Here is a 26,376-nt window from a genome sequence, read left to right on the forward strand (position 1 = left end):
GTCCCCCTCCGTCTCTTCACCGCCGCCGTCATCGAGCTGTTGGTCCGACCCCTCACGTGTTTGTCCTCCGTCCCCCTGCAGGGCATCATGGCGCTCATCTACCTGTGCGTGGAGGACGTCTTCAGGCTGATCAACTACTACAGCTTCAGCTACTGGTTCTTCGTGGGTCTCTCCATTTTGGGGCAACTATATCTGCGCTGGAAGCAGCCGGACAGAGAGAGACCCCTGAAGGTAACCCGCTTTAATGTCGTACAGCAGTTTAGTGTTTTTTGCCTATGAAATAAAATACTGATCTCGACCAATACAGGAACATTCAATCACTGCTAGGAAACCAAACACATAAAAAATAAGCATCATCATTTGCATTTTAAGATCATAAATACGAGACCACAAAATAAAGTAAAGCAACTTGAGGGCAATTTAAATTTCCAGGCTGAAAACAAAGCCGGCAGACGGGTCGACAAAAAAAACACCAAAACAGAAGTGAATGTTGGAAGCAGCCACTCAGAGCATCTTCTCACCGTTTCCTCCCTCCTCAGCTCAGTCTGTTCTTCCCCATCGTCTTCTGCCTGCTCACCGTCTTCCTGGTGGTGGTGCCGCTCTACAGCGACACCATCAACTCCCTGATCGGCATCGGCATCGCCCTGTCGGGGGTGCCCGTCTACTTCCTCTGCTGCTACACGCCGGCCAGCAAGAGACCGCTGTGGCTGCGGAGCTACATCGGTGAGGAGCCTTTTTATTTCACTGGTTTCATGTTCATACTTAGAAAAGATCCAATCAGACAGTTTTAATAAAAGAGCTACGATTATCTCTAAACTCTACCTGTACACTTATTTCTGATTGGACCGGAACATAATGTTTGATTTTCTACAGACATCCGAGTCAAGATTGAGGCTCCAGTTTTAGTCCATTTGCTTCATCGTTATTTTACTTCACTTAGTTACTGTCTATTATTTGGATTTTATTTGAATTTTTTTAAATTTTTATTTAACTTGATTGTTTTTAAACTGCTTCTTCTTTCAGATTCATAGACTTGATTGAATTTAATGGATTACACTCACTTATTTACAAAAAGAAAACACTTTCATGGTAAATTCGACTGAATCCAGCCGAGTCCTTGGTTGTTGTTTTTTTAATTCAAAAGCTGAATCCAGCTGTCACTGCAAACATCTGGCTCTGAACAGATGTTTTAACCTCATTTCCTGTTTCCGCCTCTCTCAGCTAAATCTGGCGTCCTGATCCAGAAGGTGTGCTACTCCGTTCTGACCGAGATGGACGACGACAACAAGGCCGAGTAGAGAGAGCGTTTCAAGTCCGAACACGCTGCCGGAGAGCCTCGGCGCCGGACTCTTCTCCGGCCGCTCGCTGCCGACACGAGGCCTCGACGGACGAACGTTTTTGGGGGCTCGAGCTGGATGCGGCCGACCTGACCTGTCAATCATCACCTGGCGATTTAATGAATGTATGAAGGACGACGCCAGTGCTGCCCGCCGGTAACACTTCCCTCTCGCTGACTTCAGAGAGAACATTTCACCTAAAGAAACACGCTCCTGTTTGAATTACAGAGCTGCACGTCTTAGAAGAGAACTATTAAATTCATATATCACATTTTCTTTATAATGACAACATTTTTTATTTTACTGCAAGGTGGCAAATTCATATTCAATTTTTCAAGCGGACAAGATCTTTGGAACGGAAAGCACTGCTGACAATAGAAACAGTCTTAATATTAATATTATTTGCACAAATAAAAAAAAAAACTAACTGTAAAGCTGTAAGAGATTAGATTTCATGTTCACTCACGTGGAGGATAAAACGTTTTATACTGTTTAGTGAAGGGCTATTTTTTACGTCTGTTCAGAGGAAACAAGTTGGAAACAGTTGAGCTGCAAAACATGTATTTATAATAAAAGTACTTGTTGAAAACATAAAAGGACTCATTTCTCGTTTCCGTGGCGACGTGTTTTGGATGATAGCAAGACAACATACACCAAAAGTGGGTTGTTTAGATTTTAATTAGAATAATTCATAATCACAACCCGTCCCTCTCTCCATAAATATGTACATAATTCATCACACTGTCAAACGCTCACATTCATCCGATGGTGTCCTTCCACGGCCGCGCTTTGCCTCTGGCTGGCTTGTCTTTGGCTGACGCCGCGGCGATGGGAGGCGTCTGCTGCAGAGGATTGTGGGTAAAAGTCTGCCTCAGTGGACCTGCAGGGGAGAAATGAAAACTTTAAATCAACTGAATGAAATATAGTCGCAGCACAGATGGAAGAGGTGGAAACAGAACAACAACCACGCTGACAGTTCACTGTCGTCTTCAGGACGCGTCATCGCTGCGTCAGTTATAAATCTGAACGATTGGGAAATATAATCGACACCAGACACAGGAAGTTAGTTTTTTTTAAAGCAAAAATATAATGATGCAGAAAAAAGATTTTTTTTAACATATAGCTGCAACTAATTATTACTTTAATCACATTACTTTCTCAGTTAATCATCTGGCCTAAAAAAAATAATAAGAAATGTCTCTTACAAGTTCCCGGCATCGATGGTAACATCATTTTATATCTTGAATTATACATATATAAACCAAACGTTTACTACAATATAATATGTTAAAACGGGTGCACCAGATTAACTGCTTCAGTAAACGTGGGGACAAAGAAACTTAATATAACATGAGCGTGGTACTCACTGGATCAAGCTGCTGCAAACTCGGCAAAATTCAGAACTTGAAAACATCAGCATCTACTTCTTCATGCATTCATATCAGAGTCACGTGCAGTTGATGTTTTCAGTGACACAACTTTAAGTGCTTTGTGAACTCGGCAGCAGCAGCGCAACCGGAAAGTCTTTAAATCCGAGTTCAAAATGCGTGTCTGTGTCTGTGTCCATCAAAAACTAAACATCCAGCCAGAAACATTTCGTTTAGGGGCAATACAAAAATTTAATTGTATTTTCACATGAGAATAAGAGATTCCAGTAAATAGATGAATTTCAAAACTATTTTCTGGATCATTTATCGCGTTTTATGGAAAGATTTTAACAGTTAAAACTACTTCAGTATGTCAGGACAGCCACAAGGGGGCGCACCACTCCTCCACTTGTATTTTAAGTTACCACATGTTAGTTTCGTGTTTTATGTCGTCATGACTTCATAAAGGTCCATTAAAAGGTTCTAACCTTGACATTAAGTTCTGAACCAGCTGCATGTCGTGAATCCAACAGGTGGTTTTAAAAAGTCCATTTCATCGTTTTGTTTAAATGATTGAATTACTGATTATTTTTTTTTAAAAGCAAGGAATTATATAATAATTGATATGACATCATATACTGAGATTTTTCTATATATTCTATTTACTGTGAAGTTAAAACAAAGTCCACAAATATATTGTTTTGACCGTATTTTGAGTATTAATAAAATAAATGCTCATGTAAATCTGTGTGTGGCGTCTAAATGTTCTCAATTTTGTTTTTAAAGCTTCTTTCCTCGTTTCGATCCATAAACAGTTGTGTATAAATGTGCTTTATAATCAAACTGACCTTTAGCAGCGAGGTCCAGATGACCCTTGATCCTCCTTTCTCTCTCCTCCAGCTGCTGGGCCAACTGAGCGTTCTTCCAACCTGAAGACCAAAAAAAAAAAAAGATCAATAAATAAATATTCAGAGGTTCAACTTCCTGATGGTTTTATACGAGTGAATCAAACTAAATCAAACCCCCACCCTTCTTCATGCTTTCTATTAGTCCGTCGTTCTGCGGCATGGCGGAGGCCGGGTGTTTGACCCTCTCGGGGATCTTCAGCCTCTGTCGGACTAACGGGTGTCTGAGCAGCACGACTTGACCCAGAGAGAAGAGGTTAGAGGTCATCCAGTAGGTAAACACCGCCTGAGGTTTTAAAAGAGGAAAAACAAAGAGCACGTTAAGACACCGACTGTAGAGATGCAGCGGAGGTTCGAGGGTTAAACAACGATGCGAGACCGACCGTGGGGAAGTTGATGGTGAGCGGGAGGATGATTAAAGGCATGATCCTCATCACGGTCTTCATGGTTCGCAGGTTGGGGTTGTCGATTCCAGACTCGGCACCCAGCTGAAAGAAAATAAAGACCAATGTGGTGATTAAAAGACACGTCAACTGAAAGCACGTGACTTCACGGTTCCTCCCCGCTTGTGTTCGGGTGTGTTTGTTTTGAGCGAGTGCCGCCTCACCTCCAGGATGAAGAACATGGTGCCCGTAACAGCCAAAGGCAGAATATAAAACGGATCTGCTGCCGTCAGGTCTGTGAACCACAGCGTACCTCCGGTCTGCAGGCTGGGCACCGGCAGGTAGGCCATCTTCCTCAGAGCGATGAAGAAGGAGACGAAGACGGGTGCCTGACGGACGTGAGCAGACAAGTGAGTTCTCCTGAAGATATATAATAAATAATAAAAAGGCTGTGTGTTAAAACCTGGCTAGAAAATGGAGATTGGACTTTTTTTTTTGAGAAACACTCATACATGTCATCGCTCAGTGGAATATAAAATCTGACCCATAAAGAGCTTCATTAATATTCATCCATGTTTCCCTACAATGACGATATCTATTGAGAGATAAGCTGACCTGCACTACGGGAATCAGGAAACCCCGGAGAGGATTCACGTCGTGCTTCTTCTGGAACAGGTTGAGCTCAGAGTAGGCCTGAGCGACTGCAACACAACAACAACAACAACACAAAAGCTCAGGATGAGTTTAACATTTAAAAAAATGCGACTGAAAAAGATTTAAAAAAAAAAAAAGAGGAGTTGAACGCTGACATTCGAATTTGTTTCCGCTCTGTTTGGCGTCGTTCATCTTGGTGGTGAGTTTGGTGATCTCGGGCAACACGTTGTTCAGCTTGGCCGCCTCTCGCTGCCCCTTCACGATGACCGGAAACACGGCCAGACGGGCCAGAACCGTTCCTGCACGAGTGGAGAGGAACCGACGGAGACGGGGAGGAAGAACAGGATGAACAAGAGACCTCAGAGGGAGATATTTAAACCACCGGCCTTCGTATTGATTGAATAGATTCTGACCTACAACGATGGCTCCCCACCAGGGCAGACCCAGGTCGATGTGCATGAACTCCAGGAGGTTCTGGACGAGTCCCACCGGTGTGTGAGCGGCCAATCCCAGCTCGACCAGCGTGGGTTCTGTCGCCGCGGCCCGCAGGACCTCCGCCGCCGTCGGCGCGACGTCGGCCGCCCGCTCGACGATCGGCTGCGATAAAATGGGGGATGCCGGCGTTGCCACGGAAACGGCTCCGACCGGGATCTGAAAAAAAACATCAACAACATCGTGTGACTCGAGCGTGGCCGAGGCCTCGGGGGTGATGATCATCTCAGATGTAGTCTCAGCCACCTGTTCGGAGAACGGCGACGCCATGATGTGGGCGGAGTCAGAGACGGAGGAGGACTCCATCACCGGAGGACCGCCGGAGGCCGTCCGTCCATCCTCGGGTGGAGTCTGTAAACACATCAAGATCAACTCAAGTTCAAGTTCAAACTCAGGTTCATCAGAATTATATATTTCTCCACCCGCCTTTACCTCCACCCGTCTTTACCTCCACCCGCCCCTCTGCAGCTCCATGACAGAAGCTGGTAGATGAACTGACCTGTGAGCTGTTGTGTCTGACGGTGTCCGCCCACAGGAAGCTCCCGGGGGGTCCGCGGACCAGCAGCGACCCGGCGGCGGGACCGCGGAACTCCAACAGCGTGTGCAGGCGGGACCTCTGGAGGAGCCGCTGTTTGGACCACAGAGGGGTGCACAGTTCAGACAACAACAACAAGCACAGTTCAGACAACAACAACAACAACAACAAGCACTTCAGTCGTTCTTTGTGCAAGAAAAGAAAAGAAAAGAAAAGAGTTCCTGTGTTTTATAAATGAAGTATTTATGAATATAAAACAGGTAAAAGCTGAACTAGTGATCGTTGTTTTCTGCTCTTTCAGGGTTATGGAGATGTGCACTGGTGGAGATTGAATGTCCTCACAGGTCCGTTGATGTTTGTTTTTCAGGCCTGTCTTCTCTGCACAGTCAAAGTCACGCAGCTAGCCGGCTAGCCTGTTAGCTCCGTGAAGCCAATCTTTATCTTTCTGTTTAAGTTTCAGAAGCTCGAGACGAACACGCGACACCGTGAAAAAGAAACACTCACGTGGCTCCTCATGTCCGACAGAGGACGGCTGCCTCGGCTCGGTGTCCCGGTCTGTCTCAGGAAACATCTTGCCAGGCAGCCCGGAGTCACCCCGCTCCTGATGGCAGCCATGTTGCCAGGAACGGTAGCCCGCTACGGAAAGCGCGGAGGGTCATTTCGCAACACGATTCGCGCGAAATAGGATATTCGTGTTTGTTTTTGTTTACCTGGGTACAGACTGTAGTATAATGATGTTCACATACAATAAATAACCAGGGAGAAATAGGAACATTTGTTTATTTGTTATCGTTGACATTTTGTTTGAAGAATTTCTGTTTCATGCGACTTTGAAACTTAAACTGTTTAATTAATATGAGAGAAGGTTTTATTGAGTTATGGAGAACAACGGGAGGCCAGTTTTAAATGATTTTAACCTTTGTACAATAAAATCTCACAAAACGTTGTAATGAAAAATAACTTTATCATATTATTATCTCCTAATTAGATTTTTTTTAAGTTTGTGTTTTAAGTTAAAAATCACATGTTTAATTTACTACAGTAAAGCAAATTGAATGGAATTTATATTTAATATACTTTACTTTAATATACTGTATATATATATATATATGTATATACATATATAGGAAAGAAAGACAAATAAAAGTAAATTGTGGTAATTATACACAAGTTAACCATATTTTTAAAATAGCGATCGTAAGGAATTAAATATACATTCCATCATATAAATATATATACATTTATATATATGCGGACACTGTACACTCCCTGTCTTTATTGTGTCTGCCCGCAGAACAAACAAGTTAATTAACTGGACTTAAACTTTTATATATATATACATATATTTATTTATAGTCTATAAATTACATGAGGGAAGATTGGATGTGTCTTTTTATGGTCTTCTGTCTGATAAAAACAATGCAAACCATGAAGACCCGTCCGCACTTCGACCTTTTACATGAGATACTTGAGTCATTTAACTTTTACTGCGGACACTGTACACTCCCTGTCTTTATTGTGTCTGCCCGCAGAACAAACAAGTTAATTAACTGGACTTTAAACTGGACTTTAAACATTTTTGTCGCTGAAATAAAATACCAGAACCATGTTCTGTTTACCTGCAACTTAACATCCTGCTTTTTCTTACTAAAAACTCCTGTGAAGTGATTTAACAACACATTGATATTATTACAGTTATTTAATACACATTTTGAAGCAAATTCAGAACTCGGCAACAACAAAAGTAATACAATGAGGACGATTATACTCCCAAAACAGTGGTGGATCTACTTCTCAACATCTTATTCAGAGTGAGCAGATGGACTTTCACTCTGAGTTAAAAGAGTTCCTCAGCAAGTAAAATAAAACCAACATAAGGCATTCGGTCGTAATGTGACTTCTTGTAACTGCTGATGTGGAAAACAATATGGAGAAATATAAAATCTATTCAAACATCAGCGAGGTAATTTAACGCAGTACGTTACAGTACAACCAGAAAGGAATTGAGTTTTATTTTTGTTGTGTAATCTATTGTCTGAAATCACTTCACTTGTTGCACTCAGCGCTGTTTTTGAAAAATAATTTTTTATTAAAGTTAAAAAATATAATTTTACAGGTCAATGCACATTTTCAACAGTAGGATTTGGAAAACTGTGAAATGCAACAAAAGATCATTTAAGGTCATTTAAGGTCATCAGTCAGTCAGTGACTTCAAATGCATTAAACATAAAAATAATTTCTGCCCTGATCATTTCATTAAAATAACTTTTCATGAGTTACTTAAACTGATGCAATAAATCAGCACTTTAATAAAAAAATGAAAAAACTGCAATTTTTACCATTTTGCAACTTCTTAACAATCCTGTGATAAACAGGAAGTGATGCGTTTTACATTCCTGTAGGAGACCTGATAAAATGACTGAATCAAGAGGAGCACAGCGTGGACCAGATGCCTGATTGCTATCTTATTTCTGATGATGCAATATTAATAATAAAACATTAAGAACATCTTGTGGGTCACAATGATGACATGTGGCCTCATTGAATTATTGTGTTAATCTGGAATGTTTTTGGATTTCACATTAATCCCACTCTAAATCAAAGTCCATCTTTTCTGCAAAGAAGGAGATCAACAAACAGTTTTCTTTTGTGCAGCTCTTCTCCTTTTCATGTCATATTTTATTCCTGCAGTTTTTACTTCTGCATCAGACACTTTTTACTTTTTGTTGGCATTGGATTGAATCATCACATTCTGCTCTTGTCCATCTTCATTTGCTCTTTGGGTTGTTTGTTTCCGTTGCTCTGACGAGGACGGTTCATTCAGGTTTAATCTGGAAACGCCCTCCGACAACGTGACCAGCGTCCGTTTTCCAGCAGAAATCAGGTTCATGATTTTTTTTTTATTTTCTCTCCACGTCTCAATGGAGAGTGAAGTTTCCCCTATAATCATAATTCTGACGTTGTTTCTCTCCTCATGTTGTTCATCAATTATTTTAACATAAAATCCTGACGAAGCAAATCTTCCTCTAGTTACTTCCTCACACTCATTTATTGTTTTGAGTTGGGAATGTTTCAGTCTTGTCTTGTCATCACTAAGAACTCCCTGCTTCTCCGTCGGTCGTCCACCTATTTCTGATCCTGCTTGTCTAAAAGAGAAGTTCTCTCTGATTTTCATTTGTTCAGTGTCTCCTTCATTTCCTGTCTCTTTGGTCTGTTTCTCCACAATAAGATCTTTATGTGCTGCATGTGTAACACTGACATTCTTCCTGCTCCGTCTAATATCCTGATCCTTGCCTCCCTTAACACCACTATCCTCCTCCTCCTCCTCCTCCTTCGCCTTCTCCTCCTTCTCCTCTTCTTCCTTCTCCTCCTCTTCCTCCTCTTCCACCTCTTCCTCCTCTTCCTCTTCTCCCTGTCCTGTACACAAACTGTCCCTGCCTCCCTGATGACAAATCTGATCATCTTTTGCTATGTTTTGTTTCCCATCACCAATAACTCCACTGACATCTCGCTCTTTCTCAACACCAGCAGGTTTAAGGTCATATTCTTTTCTAGTATTTTCTTTACCCTCCTGATCATTGATCTGTCGAACATCGTTTGATCTTTCATTGTCCGCATGCAGAAGTTTTGTCGAGGATTTTTCCGTCTTTTCTGATTGCTCTGCTTCAGTCTGTTCATCCTCATCTTGCCTCCCATCCATTGATGTCTCCTCTAGTTTGTTAAGATCACCAGGTCCTGCAGGTCCGTCGCCGACTCCAGGTTTAAAATCATGATTAATATCTGCTGTCGTCTGTCTGACTTCATGTTGTCCAGTGTTTTCATGATCCTTGGCACGTTCTTCACTGAGCAGTTCTTTCTTTTTTACCAGCTCATCGCCGGCTTCATTTCTCCTCACGTCATGTATGTTCCCCTCATCTCCCTCCTCTTTTGTGGCATCAGCATGTTCAAGATTATCACAGAAGTTTCTTTCTGCATTATATTCCTGATTAATGCTTTTCCCCTCATCTTCCTCCTTTCTCTTTCTAATCTGTTCAGCATCTTGACACTGGACATTGCTGTCACTGGCAGCAGGTAGGAAACCTCCACAGGTGGATTCCTCTTCAGTTTCTTGAGTATGAGCATCTGTAAAAGTAGATATAAAACAAATAAACAGTTTAATTCATTCATTCACACACATCAGTTAGAATAATGAAAATATTTGCTTCTTACGTTTCTTCTTCCTGGAAATAGAAGATTCTGAGAAGTAGAAGGAGAACGGTGAAAAGAAACAAAGGTCTTACACAGACTGTAAATACACAATCAGCCCTGTAAATATGTGCGTTGGTGCATCCACATTTCTATGCATTTGGTGTGTCAGTGTAGTTATTGGGAGATACATAAATCTGTGTTCAAAAAATATATATATTTACAGTAAATAAATAATCAGGAAATTATTCCTATTTATTTTAATTGAAGCTGAAGTGGTCTAAAATGCTTTCTGAATCCAATGGGTATCTTACCCGGAGAGTTCAGAGTGTTGTTGTAAAACTGCCCTCCATTTTCACGCGAAGACATTTTCAGCTCACTTCTTCACTGCTGACAGCTGCGGAGGAATTTAAAGTTAACAATCAAACACGTAATTGTTTTGAAAACGAGTCGGCTATAAAAAAAAATTAAAAAAAATGAAAGCGAAAGAAAAAAACCCCACGAACCTTCAGTTTGAAGAGTCGCGGTTTCAGGGGTTTCCAGGGGATTCCCACGGATCCCTTGAAACACCTGTTGTGACAGTCAGTAGCTTTTCATCTGATCGAGCTTTCTCTTTCACTTATTACAGCTGTTGGGATGCTGCATTCACGGGGTGTCGGAGATGTTCATTTAAAGCACGGCTCACAAGTGGCGCCTGAATGTGAGAGAAAAACAACATGGCAGAAACTACACGTGTCAAAACATGACTAAAAGTACAAATGCAGAAGATTATGGTTCAAGAGAAACCTTACTCAGTCCTCAATAAACAGACACGTCATCAACATGCTTCTTCGTTAGAGTTCAGGAACCTTGTTTTCAGTCTTTCAGGAGTTGTTTGAGAGAGTAAGATGTTGAATATTTCCTGTTTGTCCTGTTTAACTTGGCTGAATTACAAAATCCACACAGGAGGATAGTTTCATGTTTGTTTCAGTGTGCAGATTTGTTATTCGCACCTTCACTTTTTTCTTTATCTTATTTAACTACATGATGTGTTCATTTTAATATTACCTCTATTCTTAGGCATGTTATTAACACACTATTACCGCTGACTTTGATTTCTATTGTTTTTTTTAATTGTACTGTTCTTTAAACTGAGATTTATGTGTGAGCTAGTTTCCCCTGAATAAAGTGTTTATCTATCTATCTATCTATCTATCTATCTATCTATCTATCTATCTATCTATCTATCTATTATCTATCTATCTATCTATCTATCTATCTATCTATCTATCTATCTATTATCTATCTATCTATCTATCTATCTATCTATCTATCTATCTATCTATCTATCTATCTATCTATTATCTATCTATCTATCTATTATCTATCTATCTATCTATCTATCTATCTATCTATCTATCTATCTATCTATCTATCTATCTATCTATCTATCTATCTATTATCTATCTATTATCTATCTATCTATCTATCTATCTATCTATTATCTATCTATCTATCTATCTATCTATCTATCTATCTATCTATCTATCTATCTATCTATCTATTATCTATCTATCTATCTATCTATCTATCTATCTATCTATCTATCGATCGATCTATCTATCTATCTATCTATTATCTATCTATCTATCTATCTATCTATCTATCTATCTATCTATCTATCTATTATCTATCTATCTATCTATCTATCTATCTATCTATCTATCTATCTATCTATCTATCTATCTATCTATTATCTATCTATCTATCTATCTATTATCTATCTATCTATCTATCTATCTATCTATCTATCTATCTATCTATCTATCGATCTATCGATCTATCTATCTATCTATCTATCTATCTATCTATCTATCTATCTATCTATCTATCTATCTATCTATCTATCTATCTATCTCTGTCTGTCTGTCTGTCCCCACATGAAAATCCCTGCATTAATTTATTTGTCATTCCATTTTTGAGTTGAGTTTATGCACGGCATAATGTCTGTTTGTAATTTTCTGTATTAATGTGGCTTTTAATTTTTGTGAATGTCTCTTTATATCTGCACAACTATTCAAAGACTCAGCATTTGAGAGAACACAATTTTATTTTGTGCAGCAAGAGAAACTGACACAGACGTCCGAACATTAGAGGATTATTTCCACCTGTTGGTCAATACAAGCTTTAACATTTGTTAAACAGCCTGAGGAGTGTTTGTGGGTCTTATGGAAGCTGCAGCGGTGGGAGCAGATAGGTCGATGGTCTCTGTCGGGCCCCCAGGCCTCCGTCGGGCCTCCAGGCCTCCGTCGGGCCTCCAGGCCTCCGTCGGGCCTCCAGGCCTCCGTCAGGCCTCCAGGCCTCCGGGAACCTTCATCACCATGTGGAGTACAGACATGTGCTGGATTCCATAATGAGACAGCGGCTTCTCGTCTTCATCCAGCACCTTATCTGTGAAGATCAGACGCACATTCCCCTCCCCTGAAGAGATTGAGAGAGTCACAAAGACATAAGACAAACAAAAGATATTCACTTAAATGTTTTGGGGTAAATTCAGCTGATTGGAGGGCATGTGGTCATGCAAAATGACAATGCAGTCTCAATAACAACTTAACCTCTAAAACTTTTCTTTTAAACATTTTTCAACCACAAATTTGAATCCAGACCTGCAAATCAACAGAGGTGGAAAATAACAGGTCTGAACAACAATAAGATGTTATAATGAAATAGCAAAAACACAAAGGATTCCTGCGTCATCACAGGGTATACTTTCACTTTTGATATTTAACAGTTGCTTCTGTGCAGGACTAAAGACTCTTTAAATCAGGAGTGTCAAACTCATTTTAGTTCAGGACTTTGATCTGAAGTGGGTCAGACCAGTAAAATCATAGCATAATAACGACAATATTTCTCTCTGTTTAAATCATTGGTGAAGGTTTTTGGATGATAAACCCTATTTTAAGGTCTTTCTACAATAAACTAGAAACATAAAGGACCAAAAACTCAGACACTGTGTATCTGCCTGGGCTCTCAGCCAGCAGCAGCTTCTTCCTCAGGAGCAGACGTCACATTTACGCTGTTTTTGAAGCAATTACTGGATGATTAAAAAAATTACAAAACGTTTGTACTCATAAACCTCCATATTCTCATAGAAATGCAATTAATGTCTTTCTGTAATTTTCACACTTGGCAAAGTCATCCTGCGGCCGAGCTGGACCCCCTGGCGGGCCGTATGTTTGACACCCCTGCTTTAAATAAAACCATCGACGTTCTTCTTCCAACAATGCAAATGAATAAATGATCAGGAAATAAGTTAAAAAAAAAAAAAAAAAGTCTAAGTTTAAGTAAAAACTTGCGCGAGTCTGCTGACAGAACAGTTTCAAATGATTTACTTCTTCGTCAGTCCAACATATGACGTCTCTGATAGTTGAATTACATCAGATGTGCACGCTGCTCTTCTCTCCGGGACGTTACCTATATTCTCGGGAAGCTTCTTCGCCATGTTCTCCCTCAGCTGCTTCACCGTCATGCTGCTCATCTGCTCCTCGGTGTTGCACAGGTCGATGATGATCTTCTCGCCCCTGAGTCCGTTCACCACCACCTGGTAGATTTTCCCCATGTCCTGCTGCTTTGTGTGCGACTCGCGGCTCCTTCTGCTGCAACTTCAGATTGTTGATCAGGGTCATCGGAGCCGTCTGACGTCACAGGACTGAGTTTCACTTTGATCGAAACTTCTTTTATTATTATTATTATTATTTCTCCTGCTTTTCTTATCATGTGCATGAATAAATCTTTATCATCAGCATCCTTTCCTGCAATAAAAAGTAGATGGACTAAACTCGGCATAACTACCGTGCAGACTTTAGCAGGTTAAAAACAACTGGTGAAAGCTGGAAATCACCGGATATCCCACAGGTGTTTGTCAAGACAGCTGCAAGAAGTCTGTGTTCACCAGCTGTTACATAAACTGGTTGTCTATGTAACATTTATTTATGCCATCATAAACATAATATTTATTAATTCTATCACAAAATTATTAATAAGGGATAATAGTTCCGAAATTATTGCAGCATCATCTCTTTAACTGATTCAAATAAGATTTAAGAAATTTGGGGGATTTTTATAATTAAATGCAAAACAGTGTAATAACAAAAATAGTACAAACAAAGGAACTTATCTAATAAACCAAAGCTGTCCACAGTATTAAAAAAAAAAATGAATTGTGAACAGGAAATCTAGAAATGCACATCCACGTGATTTCTTGTAACTGGAGAGAAATTGACAGTAAAACTTCAGGTCAGTGTGGGTGGAGTTAGTGAGAGAGTGATACTCAGCAGCAGCAGCTTCAGACTTCATTCCGGCTGCACACAGAAGAAGTTGGTCGACCAGCTGATCTGAACCAACATGACTTCCCGGAATCAGGAGGAGAAGAGATACGACAGCAAAGACACGACGCTGAAGTTTGTCAACAGGCCGGATGATCTGGATCCACTGCGTAAGCACTGAAAAGCTGAACTCATGTTTGTTCATTGTCATGTACATGTTAAAAAGCCCTATAATTAATTAAGCCAATAAAAACAACAGCGTGTCGTTTGGCTGATATGTGCACGAGGAGCTTTTCCTCGGTGTTTTGATGGCTGTGCAGAAGTCTGGAGGCTCATTAGTGACTGTGATGCTCCTTCAGCTCCGGAGGAAGGAGACCAGTGTCTCCGAGCAGAGATGTCCTGCGGTCATGCCGTCACTCCAGAGTCTCTCACCGGCTGGTGCCGCAGCCTGCTGGATCAGGTGCTTTCCACCGTCACACCCACGTCACTGTCTGCACACACAGTTGTTCTTCCTTGTTTTTGTTGTTGTTTATTCTGAAGGAACCAGTACACTTGTACAAGGTATTGTTTTCTGTGTTTTTTTGTTTTTGTTTAATTTGTTTGATGCAAATTGTTGCTATTTTTTTTAAGTGTCTTTAGTACACTTGTATATAATTGATGTTTTACAATTAAATCTATATCAAATGACATTGATAAGTGGTCTCTCATTGTGATGAGCTGACAGAATTATCACCAAATATACAACTGCCCTCCACTTTTTAGAAGTTTGTAATTCACCCGATTCGATTGTCTGTCTTATAGTTATAAACCAGGAGTAAAACCAGAGGAATATCTTTTGACAGTCTGAGCTTTGTGACCTTGAATTCGTCCCTGTGGGTCAGACTGTCAACACCGATCTCTGCTGCGATGTTCTGCGGTGTCTGAGGGAAAACCTTCTCACGCTTCCAGCTTGGTTCACTGCATCTTTGACGGGCATGTCTTTTCTCTTTTCAGGGCCAGTACAAATTTAAGTGTCCTGCTTTAAAGAACGGCACCTTGGTCAGGTGTGATGAGGTGTGGCCGTACCAGGAGGTGCGCAGGCTGGCGGTGCTGACGGCTGAAGAGATGCGCGACTTCGAAGAGAAAATCGCCCGTCTGGCTCTGACAGAATACTGTGAATATAAAATGGTGAGTTTCAACGTCCCACCAAGAATACAAACAAGCAAATTACCGGAAATGTTAAACTATCGCTTTCATTTTCTTCTCTACAGTGTCCTGGCTGCAAAACCTCTGTGGAGAGAGCGGACCCGACGAACCTCAACGTGCACTGCACCATCTGCATGGCGGACAAGAAGAAAGAGTCCCATTTCTGCTGGCAGTGTTTGAAGCCGTGGAAAGGTGAAGCTCCGCGCTCCGATCGCTGCGACAACGACGGCTGCATCAACCACAACCTCGAACTTCTCATAACCTGCAAGGAAACCGCCCTCCCTCAGGTGCAGGGGGTCGACGCCTGTCCCTCCATCCGGGCCTGTCCCACCTGCGGTCAGACGGTGGAGCACGACAAAACGGGCTGCAAGAACATCATCTGTCCTCGCTGCCAGGTGGAGTTCTGCTTCGTGTGTCTGAAGTTGACTCGCAAGTGCCTGAAGACGAGCTCCTACTTCATCCCCTGCAGCATCGGCGTGGCTCCCAGACAGACCTCCATACCTGCGTGGCACAGAAATTAAGAAGCAGTAAACATTCAGCATACTGTATGCTCACAGCAGCCTTCTGTCGCTCTGCAGTTTTACTTTTTCATTGTGAGGTTTCTCTTTGAAACAGAAACCAAAAGTGTCACAGGCCTTTTTGTTCATATACATTGGTGGTAATAAACAACATCTGTGTTCTGCTATTATTATTGTTGTAAAAGACAAGTTTTAAAACTGCCACTGAAAATCATTTCCTCAAAATTGATCTCTGCTCAATCATAGTTGTTCATTAACTGCATCACTTAATAAAGATTCCTTTGAAATACAAAAACAATTGTTTTAAGTCTAATTTCAAGGAGGTGGACAGGTGTGAATAAATGTCCTGGTTGTTGGACAGGATATATGATGACATGGCAAAATAGATCTACCTGTAATATTACGTTGAAATAACAGATATTTCACATACAGCTGAAAAGAAGAATGAAAAAAATGTACTAAAAAAAAACAACTTGCAAATGACTTACATAATGACACACTTTGAGTCTCATGATATTTTATTAGTCCTTAAATTCTCCTTTATAACAGCTTTGGTTTACAAGATGGTTTTTGAGTTCTCACCCTGCTTGCTGCTATAAGAGATTCCACAAGATGTTATTTTTCATTGAGAGGAACTGCAGGAACGCATGGCCTTTAATCTTTGTCTCAATGTGTTATCACACTCAGCGACAGATAGAAACTTGACAAAAATCTTTGAGCTTATTACTTTAAAAGCAGCGTGAGGAGCTCCCATCTGCTTCCTCCGAGTCACTCGAGTCTGTAGTTCAGAACCAGATCGGGTCTCGTAACCTTTTTAAATATGGACACATTCACAATTCACTGCAATGAATAAAAAAATAAAAAACTTAACACTTTAAAATGTCAAAAGTTATATTTTCGAAACACTGTTAACTGGACCTGTTAACTTCAGAAGAGACTCGTTCTGAGTGCTTCAGTTACACATTCAGTCCTGTAGAGTCTCATAATCAAACTAACCGGACTGAACTGCTTCTGTTGTTCAGGTTGAACACTCACAGAAGTTTAATGTGAAACCAACTCTGTTCATCACGAAGACACATCGAGGGTGAAGGATCAGAGAAAGCGTTGGGTCACACGTGTTTGGACAAAAACATCCCTGATCAGTTTATCAGAAGCACACAATATTTATTATTTCTTTTTTTTTTTTCGTGAATCCTATTAACATAAAAATAATTTATGAGTGACGAAAATGATGCAGATATTAGTCGTAGCATTTCATGACTTCCATGGCTTTCTCATCTCAGTTTTTGTCTCCCTCGGTCTTTGAGTTTTCTGTCTCTTCATCCCAGTTGTTTTCCTGCCGCTGTCAACAGGAACTATTTTCTCCTTGTTTCCGGGGAAGCTTGATTTTCTGCACAGATTTGATGACCTGCTCGCCTCGCCGGGTCCGTCCGCTCCACGCAGACCGGGCCGGCCCGCTCCACGCAGACCGGGCCAGCGTGTTGTCAGGTGTGAAACTGAAGAAGAGGAGCAAACATGACATGACTTCACATCAGCGTGTTCTGTGTAGCGCTCTTCTCCTCCATCTGCTGCTGCCTCCTTGTGATGTCTCGCACGTTTATTTGACTTGATTGTTTTTCTCGCGGTACTTCGATCACTTGGACTTGTTTTCTGAATAATGTCGTCTGTCGTTTCACAGGAAGTCCAATTCACCTCTGCTCTTCTCTTTTTGGAGTTCACTTTCTTCTCGAACAGCCCCTCAACATGACGTGTGCTCAAATGTACAGCAGGGGTCGCTGTTGTGTAACGATGACACGTGTCCAGCTGCGGTCTGTGTATCTCCTGCTGGTCTCCATCCCGTCGTGTCCTTGTAAAACGTTCGGATCTCCGGTTCGGATCTTTATCCAGTTCCCCGGAAGAGTCGGTCCGTTTCCTCCCAACCGGATTCTTCTTCAATGCATCACCTTCAACGTGCTCTGAGTTTTCCATTCCTCCGCCTCTGTGATCCTTCAGCTGATGATGATGAGGAGGAGGAAGAGCCTCTCCTCTCTCCTCCTCCTCACCTGCACCTGGGAAAATAGTTTTAATACAATTAAATGCATGAACTGCAAAGGATGTATGTTGTCAACAGAGGTCAGTACTGTAAGACTCAGACTCACTCTTGCGATACATGAGCAGGTAAGCGGTGCAAGACCTGTTTTGAGGGAGGAAACAGTAAAAACAGCATCATGGTGGATCTGAGCAAAGTTCATAATCTGACCTCGACATCACTGCAGAGATCAGACGGCATCGAACACTCAGGAAACACACGTCATGTCTGAGTAAAGAGAGGAAACATCTACCTGAGATAGTCGTCTCCCAACAGTTCTGGCTTGGACTGTAAAATTGAAAATAACATCACAGTAAATGTTTGACCTCCAGCTGTCGAACACGTAACCGTGACGATCTGCAGCCTCCTTACACGTTTAACGGTGCCGTCATCGAAGCAGTACCACCAACCGGTTTCAAAAGATCTGATCTCTGCCATGTAATGACCTCCTGACAGAGTACCGAAGTGGTTCACGACGGCGTAGAGGTCATACACGTATTTCTGAAAGAGACAGAAATAAAAAACAAAACAAAGTCAGTGTATTTAAAAGTTGTTGAATTGAAAGGATCTCGCGGTGTGTTCAAGTACCTCCAGGTGTAACGTTCGGGGCGCAGCAGCTCTGCAGTGGAGCTTCACGAAGCACCTCCGCTCGTCATCAAAGGTGAATCTCTTCAGCAGGAGGGTCAGAACGTCTGGATGCTGAGTTATCTCCCATTCCTGCGCCGCATAATGGAAACTACTGCGTGAACAACAGGAAGTCACCTGATTTCATCAAGACTTCTGAGGATCAACTCACGGTGTCCGCGTCTCGCTTTTCATCGCAGCGCTCGCAGTACATCCGGTCGTCCCCGCTGAGTCTCTGTGCCCTGAAGAAAGCCTGCAGTCCTTCCTGCTGTGAACAGAGAAGATGTTCATCCTGCATGTACGTTTTCCTCTCACCGTGTGTCAAATAAATGACTCGTATAAGCGAAAGAAAAGTACCACGTTGAAGGTTTTACTGCGTGAATCTTCCACCGCGAGTGGCAGAATCCAGAAAAGGCTCCTGCAGTCGTTCCTCTTGTTGCACTCTCCACATGTGGTCTTGTGATTCAGCTCTCCCTTAAACATCTGGACACAACAGGACAACGATGGCTATGCAGCCTGCTGCTCCAAGACACGTTAAACACATGTATAAAATACCTCTTTGACTTCATATTTACAAAAACACATTGAGAACATTTAAAATATAATATATAAAGCATCCAAAAAAAATTGAATACCCATAAGTAAATAAAATGCAGTTTAAACAATTAATCAGTGACTTGATTATTCCTTCTTATCAATCAGAGTGTTCGTGTCTGTTCACAACACTGCAGCCATCAAACATTTGATGGATTATGAAAAAAATATGTATAAGTCAACATGTAAATAAATACGACACCAGAATTATTTAATGGCCTTTTTTTTGGAGATTTTTTAATAAAAAAATAAACCTATGATGAACCAAATTAATATCATTACCAAATCATTTGAAGATATAATTTATTTGATATGGAAAAGTTTAAAAACTTTATGGTCTTGTGTCACATATTTAAAGAGGAATTTTACATATTCCTGGAAATAAGGAAACTGCACTTCACACAGCGTTTTAAAATTCAAACTTTACATGATTAAAATCTCCCCAACTTGTTTATAGTTTGTCTGGTTTTATTGTTGGTTTGAGGACAATGTGGGTTTTTGTTTCGCTTTATAATTAAAAAAAAAAAAGGAAATTTACATCATCATTTGTTAGTTTTTCGTTTTGTCAGGATTATAAATGCTTCGATGCTTTTAAATGTCAAAGTTAATTAACGTGCACTTTTCCCTTAAAATAAAAGAATAAAGGTGTTCTTACCTTGGAGGCCTCGGGACTCGTCAGACACAAGATCTTCTCTAAATACTCCGCAGCATCGCGCTGTTCGTACACTGAGACAACGAAACATATTCCCCTCCAGGATGATACAAGTCACTCAGTGAGACTGATTTTATAATTCACATCAAACGTACCGTCTGTGATGCCGAGCTTCAGAATGACGTCATGTGTTCTGGCCGTCCGTTTCCCTAAATTGTGAAACAGCTCTCGCAGGTGTTGGTCGATGGTTGTTGAATCTTGACTGCAGCATCTGTGACACAGTGAGAAAGATGTGCGATTATTAAAGTGTCTTTTGATGTGACTTGACTTTCGATTAATAAAAATAGAAATGATGAACGCAGCCGAGGTGTCGAACCTTTTCACGGCCTCGCGGAAGTCTTTGGTCATGAACAGCACCTGAAGCACGCTGTTCAAATAGCACGTGAGACCGGGACTGTTCAGGCCGTGGTAATCTGAAGACACGACAGCTGACGTCACTGACAACATCATCACAACTCAGACACGGAGGAACCACATGGTTTCATTTAATGTCACTTACCTGAGATGGACAAGTTTTCTAGTTTGTCTCTGAACATTTTCATGAGGTAATCACACATACTGAAGTCTCTCGAGCGACTGCGACATCTTGAAGCTTTTTATTTGTTCAGATGTTTAGGATTCATCCTGCTGAAGCACGTTAGATTAAAAAAAAACTGAAGTTGAGGGTCAGCAAGCAGGTTAAAAACATGCTTAAACATTTTTACATTCTCGGCTTATAAACCAAACAACGTCTCCCAGAGAAGCATCATGTTAAAGTGGATTTAAAACCAATTTGTTGTGATCTACGAATGTCGATGAGGCACAAAATGTAGTGGAATAATAATTTAAGATAATATATGTGCAGAATTGTGCCTTCAAACCAGTAACAGGAAGTAACTAAGTATATTTATTTGAGCACTGTCCTTATACTTTGGGGATTTTACTTTACTTATTTTTTGTATTTCCATTTTCTGCATCCGCCACTCGATTTTAAAGTCAAAATTGATCTTACTGCTCTGCATTTATCTTGTAGATATATTTACTGAACATGTTTCAGTCGTGTGCATCACTGATAATAATCCAACATGAGAACCATTTGAAATAATAGGGTACTTCTTTTGCTTTGAATATTTAGTTTGCTGCAGCTTTCGTTCTGTTTCTGTCGTTGTGCTCTGAAATCATTTAACTGCGTTGTATGTTAAGTGATTTCAATGAAGTTGATTTTAGTTGGTTCTGCTCAAAATAAACCTAGAAATGCAGGAGTTTAAAATGCATTTGAGAGCGGAAGGATTTTACCGAGACACTGAACGCAGCAGCTGTGTTTGGGTGTTATGGAAACGCACGCAGCCTTTCGATCCTAAAATACACAGTAAGATAGTAATAAACTCAATATTAGGCTCCAGAAACACGCACACTACGACTCCCTTGGTACCGATGACACGTGTCTAGACCGGTGTCTAGTAAAACTGAAAAAAAGAAAAAAAAAGCCGAGGACTCACCTCGACAATCTGATGAACTAACACACAGAAAGTCTTTCACTTTCGATACCAGCGGAAGTGCGACAGACAGGAAGAGTAAACATGTTCAAACTCAGCTGAAACTACACACACACACAACATGAAGGCTTTTCACAAAACGAATGAATCTTCGTAGTTTCAGGTGTGGGGGGGTCCTGCTTCCGGTTGAGCCCATCACAAAGAGGAAGTCCTTAAAACCACAGAGATAAAAGTTGTCCCACCATATATAACATTTATTATTAATAATCTACTGTTAGAAATGTACCATCTCTTCTTCGAATTTATTCTCAGACCATTCCTTGCAGTGAATTTATGTTTATGGTACATTTGAGGACATTGGAAATCATCATTTTCACACAGAAAGGTCTCCGGATGAATGAAACCCTCCTTCTGACTGTGACAGCACGGCTTTCCATTACTTTCCATTGACTAAAATGAAGTTATTGAAGGTCTCCTTTAAGAGACAACATCTCCCCCGTGAATACAACACACCTCTGTATTACATCCTCACTGTATTTGGTGATAAACTTTCACCGTGCTAAAATACTTCAAATAAGATTAGAGGTTCCTTAATCGGTGCAGAGTAAGTGCTTATTTCTTCCTTTCTTTATCAATACTTGTTCAGACTTGTCAGTACAACAGGAATTATTACAATCAATGCACATGCCAAAACAATGAAAACAATGAAAACAATGAACACAGGATTCTTCCAGAGGACGTCCTTCTCTCCTCCTTTTCTTCTGTTTCCCGTCTGTTCATCCTGTCGATCCTTCGCTTTCTTTCTCAGACTCTCAGAAGAAGCTTTGACTTGGAGGGAAAGAAGCATTAATAAACACATTTCCTGGTTATTTATCAGTGTTACAGCTTCGTCCCAGTATGTTTGTGTGGTCTTACCTCTGTACATGAGCAGATACGCCATGCTGGAGCTGTTCAACAAACACTTGGAGGTTATTGTTTGAAAAGAGAAACAGATTTGACAACATACATAAGATAGAAGGAAGATTATAGCATATCGATCCATTTAGTACTGCAGGTGAGCTTTTGATTACATCACATGACATCACAGCAGCTACTAAATGTACTTTGTACCAGATGATCGGAAGACTTGATAAATAGGTAGAAATCAAACTTGCTTGTGTGTCCTGGTTTCTGTGAATAGTTCTTCTTCTTCAGCCTGCACAGTTCAACCAAAACAACCAAAACAGTCAAGAAAAAGGCCTTTAATGTTTCATTGCTTGTATGTTTTGAGTATTCGCCGTACTAATGAATATGTAGGATGAGTAGTCACCTCTTGGACACGAGTGTCATCACAGTAATACCAGGTGTTGTCCTCTGTGGATTGGACGTAGGCTGTGTAATGTCCCCCTTTCAGGCCGCCCATGTGATTCACCATCCCGTACAGTTTGTACTTCTTGTCCTGCAGCGAAGTGCCGAGTCGGATAAATGAACAGATTTGTAAAAAGCAAACACGAGGAAGTCCTTTTAAAAGTTGCTTCGACCTGCCTTTGTTTGTAACGTGTGCGGCACGTCCACGCAGCAGTTGGATTTGACGTGCGACATGGTGTCGTAGTCGAAGTCAAATCTCTTGAGGAGCAGAGTCAAAATGTGAGGAAAGTCCACCAGCTCACATCCCTACGTCCACAAAAAAGATCCTCACACTCGGCACATTTTCATCATCACACGATAAAGTCTCAAATTCAGTGCAGCTACAGTTCATGTTTGAAACTCACACTGGTCGCCACCGTTTTCTTTTTACACTCATTGCAGTACACCATGTTGTCTCCGCTGTACGATTTCGTCTGGAAAATCTTTTTAAAGCTTCTTTCCTGTAAAAAACAAAACAAAACAACAACAAACAATTGCGATAAATTACAAATAAAAATGACCAGTTTGAACTTGATAAGTTAACTCAGGAGTCCAAACACGGAGGACTATTTGCAGTTGGAACAGCAGCACTTCAATCAACCAGACACGCCCCCAAACACACCACTTTTTGAGGCCTAATATCTGATGAATGAGGGATTATTTTCAGATGGAAGGCCAGAAAACAGAGAAGAAGGAGTGACTTTAGCTAACGACGCCATGATGACTCATGGAAAAAATGTATTGACTTTGTATTTCATGAGAGATGTTGAATGGGAGTCTTTGGAGGCAAAGGCTTCTTGGAACATGCCCCCTAGTGGCACTCAGTGGTACCGCTTTCTATGGCACTTCCACATTCGCGGCCACTTTTCAGACCCGGAACTTACGTCCACTTTAACATAACCCAAACCAGGATCTTGTGTTGAACCTAACCGCGGCTCCGATCACCAAAAAATGAAGCAAAACAATAAAATGTGGCTTCAGGTTAAAGTGAGTGATAAAATCCTATAAATCTCCTCCCACTTATTGTGATGATTATTGTGAAAGAAAGCAGCCGCCGCTGCTCACCACGCTGTAGGCGGCGTCGCCGGCGTCTCTGAGCGGCAGCGGCAGAGTCCAGAAGGAGTTTGTCTCCTCATTGATGACGTGGCCTTTGGAACATTTTGTCATGTACGTCAGCTTCCCCCGGAAAACCTTCAGAAACAAACACCAGTTAACAGCACAATAATTCAGATTTTTGTTGACGTGATAAGATATTATCTGAGTGCTCACCTCGGAGACCCGCGGGCTGACCTGAAGTAAAATCATCTCCAGACATTCAGCCGCATCACGCTGTTGATAAACTGAAAAACAATATACACCTTTTTAATTTAGCACGTGACTTCTTCTATGAACTTTCTCTTTAATATCTAACGCACCGTTTTCAATCTCCAAACTCTTCGTGATGTTTTCTGTTCCACACGTTGCTTCTTCCAGTTTTTCGAAGAGGTTTGTCAGCTCTCGATCCGTGACCTTTGATTTCGGATCCAACCTTGAAAAGAGTCGTTCCTCATGTTTAAGACCTATTTAACATGTCGTTAACATTTCATTTGGCTTTATAATAATAATATAATCCAGTCTACTTTTTTTTATCTCTGTCCCTTCTGACAGATTAATCCCAAACTGAACACTTAGTTTACTTCATTCAATCACTTTAAGTCTGGTCACAGATTTTGACACTAAAAATCTGCATAAATGACATCAGTGTTCAGGACTGAATCTGAGAGCAAACTGTCAGCAGCAAAGTTGCATTGTGGGTAATGTAGGTGCAGAAATCGTGACTCAAATCAAGTTTTAAGACTGCAAGGTTAAATCGGTTTCTTCTGCGATGTGAGATGGAAACGTGGACAGAGTTTCATACCTGTCGAGGATCTCCGGAGTCATGAAGAGAACCTGCAGGACACTGTTGAGGTAACAGGTGGCGCCCTGGTTCATCAGACCATGAGGACGTTTCCGTTTGGGACTAACTTAAAAAAAAGAAAAAACACACACACACAGTGTCATTGTCTTTTTATGGACACTTGTTTTATTTCGTATCCTTCCAACTATTAATCATTTTGTAAACTGGATTCTATTCAGGCAGATTACACATAACATTTCTGTGAATAATACCAAAATAAAAAATCATGCTAATAATGCTATTTTTCCAATCAGATTCATTTCTTCCATATGTGGAAACAACCAATATGTTTATGACCTTTGACACAGGTTGGGTTAAAGTCATATAAATATTTTCAGAACTCGAAGCCAATGACGAGATGATCTGTTTGAAGAAGTCTCAGTGCTTCAGTTGTCTTGATCACCTCTGGTTTTCTTGCACTCGGCTGTTTCCTCCTCCACGGCTCGTTTTCTGGAGCTCATCGTCGTTGCTCTTCAATCTCGGCCTGCGGACAAAATGCTTGTTTATTCATTTTCATATTTCATTTTCATATCATGATCTGTATTTCTGACACACCTAGCACAGAGTAGAAGTTGAACCTTCAGCTTAGCTTCATTTATTCGCCCTCTTTATTGAACGTCTTCCTCTTTTTTCACATCTTGCGTCGTCTAGACGTAAACTGGGAGAACAGACTTCTATCCAGTGAACTGGTGTTTTTACCTTCACTGTTAACTGAGCTGTCGTCACGGCAACACTGAAATCCTGCAGAATAAATGTCAGTGCTGCAGAACGCAGTCACACCCTGGATCGTATGGCATGTTGTCTGCGTGTCCAAAACTCTTCAACTACATTAGAGCCACATTTCACAGAATATGAAGAAAGTAAACTCTGTCAAGCAAAACAACAAATAGATCTTAGATGTTTGTTTGTTTGTTTTTACTATGTTCAAAGAACTAAAAACTGTTTTCTGAAATATTCAAAATGGAAATTCTGCTAAACTTTACAAAAACGAATTGATTCGAGGCATCACTTCTTCTGCTTGGTATCAGCACTGTTTTATCTCCCGGTGATGAAAGACAGTTCACACAGAGATTTAAGAACATCAAAACCTGCTTCAAACAAACAAAGTGGTCCTTTAAATAATAATAGTATTTAAATAACTTCAAACAATATGATAGTACAGAGAAAATGTTTGTCAGTACTCACGGTGCACAACGCCGATGGGATCACATCATAAGATCAGTGCAGGAGGATATATTGCCGATCAGGTTTGCGTCTTGGCGACAGGCTGCGTCACGTGACGTCAGAGGCACGCCAGTAAAATAAAGGGAAGTTCACGTTGCCAAGATTTCACAAACAGGCTTTTAGAAAGCACCCTGTCAAAAATTCCCGGGCTTGAAGGAGTCACATGCTCCATTATTTTGTATTATTATATAACTTTAACGCTTCAAACATTCCTTTGTGGTGCACATACTTCTATAACTGAATGCAATCAATGCAAAATAATGATTAATAATATTATGTAAAACTAGAAAACTGGAGTGGGGAGGATAGAAAATGATCATTTGCCAGCCAACATCCTTGTAGTCCGACTTGTTTTTTATTTTTTCCTGGAAGTGACGTCATGTTGCAGAACTACATTCTGCCTTTTCCCGGCAGCTGAATTTCCGCATTTTATTAAATTACTGAGTGAAATATGCTAATCAACCGCAGACAAGATTATTTTACCAATTGTTT

At 40.8% G+C, this 26,376-nt stretch overlaps 8 protein-coding genes across 12 annotated transcripts in view; 2 read left to right on the forward strand and 6 right to left on the reverse strand.

The window, feature by feature from the left end:
* Positions 1-715, reverse strand: part of LOC138210592 (E3 ubiquitin-protein ligase CCNB1IP1) — a 23,390-nt gene extending 22,675 nt beyond the window's left edge. Inside the window, exon 1 of the mRNA XM_069169835.1 lies at positions 522-715. The gene's annotated coding sequence lies outside the window, so the exon portion shown is untranslated. The remainder of the gene's footprint in view (positions 1-521) is intronic.
* slc7a7 (solute carrier family 7 member 7) overlaps positions 1-1,921 on the forward strand; it is an 8,027-nt gene extending 6,106 nt beyond the window's left edge. Inside the window, exons 6-8 of one of the 2 annotated variants that reach the window (XM_069169829.1) lie at positions 1-231; positions 540-723; positions 1,222-1,921. The exon at positions 1-231 is cut by the window's left edge and continues 104 nt beyond it. In XM_069169829.1, the coding sequence (XP_069025930.1) occupies positions 1-231; positions 540-723; positions 1,222-1,225 (419 nt within the window). In that variant the 3' untranslated portion in view covers positions 1,226-1,921. The remainder of the gene's footprint in view (positions 232-539; positions 724-1,221) is intronic. The other variant, XM_069169830.1, reaches the window with a different exon arrangement.
* A 76-nt stretch (positions 1,922-1,997) lies between these two features.
* oxa1l (OXA1L mitochondrial inner membrane protein) lies at positions 1,998-6,303 on the reverse strand. Of its 2 annotated transcripts, XM_069169828.1 has the most exons (11): positions 6,178-6,303; positions 5,638-5,766; positions 5,385-5,489; positions 5,060-5,297; positions 4,802-4,945; positions 4,608-4,693; positions 4,217-4,381; positions 3,993-4,097; positions 3,733-3,895; positions 3,553-3,633; positions 1,998-2,217 (listed from the first exon to the last, which is right to left on the reverse strand). In XM_069169828.1, exons 1-11 carry the CDS (start codon positions 6,286-6,288, stop codon positions 2,096-2,098), a joined length of 1,449 nt encoding a protein of 482 aa, XP_069025929.1. In that variant the 5' UTR covers positions 6,289-6,303; the 3' UTR covers positions 1,998-2,095. The 2 variants fall into 2 exon arrangements, with proteins under 2 accessions (XP_069025929.1, XP_069025928.1); XM_069169827.1 differs by having other exon boundaries at positions 5,060-5,489.
* A 1,458-nt stretch (positions 6,304-7,761) lies between these two features.
* On the reverse strand, positions 7,762-10,445 carry LOC138210596 (high mobility group nucleosome-binding domain-containing protein 5-like). Its single transcript, XM_069169839.1, has 4 exons — positions 10,365-10,445; positions 10,173-10,255; positions 9,883-9,909; positions 7,762-9,795 (listed from the first exon to the last, which is right to left on the reverse strand). The coding sequence occupies exons 2-4, from the start codon at positions 10,225-10,227 to the stop codon at positions 8,390-8,392; spliced, it is 1,488 nt and encodes a 495-aa protein (XP_069025940.1). The 5' UTR covers positions 10,228-10,255; positions 10,365-10,445; the 3' UTR covers positions 7,762-8,389.
* Positions 10,446-11,928: 1,483 nt separating this feature from the next.
* On the reverse strand, positions 11,929-13,539 carry LOC138210610 (NEDD8). Its single transcript, XM_069169862.1, has 2 exons — positions 13,312-13,539; positions 11,929-12,318 (listed from the first exon to the last, which is right to left on the reverse strand). The coding sequence occupies exons 1-2, from the start codon at positions 13,454-13,456 to the stop codon at positions 12,185-12,187; spliced, it is 279 nt and encodes a 92-aa protein (XP_069025963.1). The 5' UTR covers positions 13,457-13,539; the 3' UTR covers positions 11,929-12,184.
* Positions 13,540-14,181: 642 nt separating this feature from the next.
* LOC138210595 (E3 ubiquitin-protein ligase DDB_G0292642) lies at positions 14,182-16,032 on the forward strand. The gene is made up of 4 exons (XM_069169838.1): positions 14,182-14,332; positions 14,522-14,622; positions 15,156-15,329; positions 15,413-16,032. Exons 1-4 carry the CDS (start codon positions 14,242-14,244, stop codon positions 15,866-15,868), a joined length of 822 nt encoding a protein of 273 aa, XP_069025939.1. The 5' UTR covers positions 14,182-14,241; the 3' UTR covers positions 15,869-16,032.
* A 344-nt stretch (positions 16,033-16,376) lies between these two features.
* LOC138210666 (ubiquitin carboxyl-terminal hydrolase 47-like) lies at positions 16,377-21,380 on the reverse strand. 3 transcript variants are annotated; one of them, XM_069169945.1, is made up of 12 exons: positions 21,342-21,380; positions 20,363-20,490; positions 20,180-20,276; positions 19,959-20,074; positions 19,807-19,877; positions 18,915-19,040; positions 18,730-18,825; positions 18,522-18,650; positions 18,306-18,434; positions 18,187-18,221; positions 18,004-18,038; positions 16,377-17,913 (listed from the first exon to the last, which is right to left on the reverse strand). In XM_069169945.1, exons 2-12 carry the CDS (start codon positions 20,418-20,420, stop codon positions 17,120-17,122), a joined length of 1,686 nt encoding a protein of 561 aa, XP_069026046.1. In that variant the 5' UTR covers positions 20,421-20,490; positions 21,342-21,380; the 3' UTR covers positions 16,377-17,119. The 3 variants fall into 3 exon arrangements, with proteins under 3 accessions (XP_069026046.1, XP_069026047.1, XP_069026045.1); XM_069169946.1 differs by having other exon boundaries at positions 18,730-18,822; positions 20,363-20,487; positions 21,342-21,376; XM_069169944.1 differs by having other exon boundaries at positions 20,363-20,487; positions 21,342-21,376.
* A 201-nt stretch (positions 21,381-21,581) lies between these two features.
* Positions 21,582-25,871, reverse strand: LOC138210616 (ubiquitin carboxyl-terminal hydrolase 47-like). Its single transcript, XM_069169871.1, has 13 exons — positions 25,846-25,871; positions 25,360-25,484; positions 25,064-25,144; positions 24,622-24,727; positions 24,140-24,252; positions 23,994-24,064; positions 23,790-23,915; positions 23,090-23,185; positions 22,863-22,991; positions 22,648-22,776; positions 22,493-22,533; positions 22,254-22,285; positions 21,582-22,166 (listed from the first exon to the last, which is right to left on the reverse strand). The coding sequence occupies exons 3-13, from the start codon at positions 25,119-25,121 to the stop codon at positions 21,970-21,972; spliced, it is 1,098 nt and encodes a 365-aa protein (XP_069025972.1). The 5' UTR covers positions 25,122-25,144; positions 25,360-25,484; positions 25,846-25,871; the 3' UTR covers positions 21,582-21,969.
* Between the last annotated feature and the right edge of the window lie 505 nt (positions 25,872-26,376).

This window comes from Embiotoca jacksoni, unplaced genomic scaffold (genome assembly GCF_022577435.1).
Source record: "Embiotoca jacksoni isolate LCO1_2020_lvr unplaced genomic scaffold, fEmbJac1.0.p SCAF_47, whole genome shotgun sequence".
Taxonomy (NCBI): Eukaryota; Metazoa; Chordata; class Actinopteri; family Embiotocidae; genus Embiotoca; species Embiotoca jacksoni.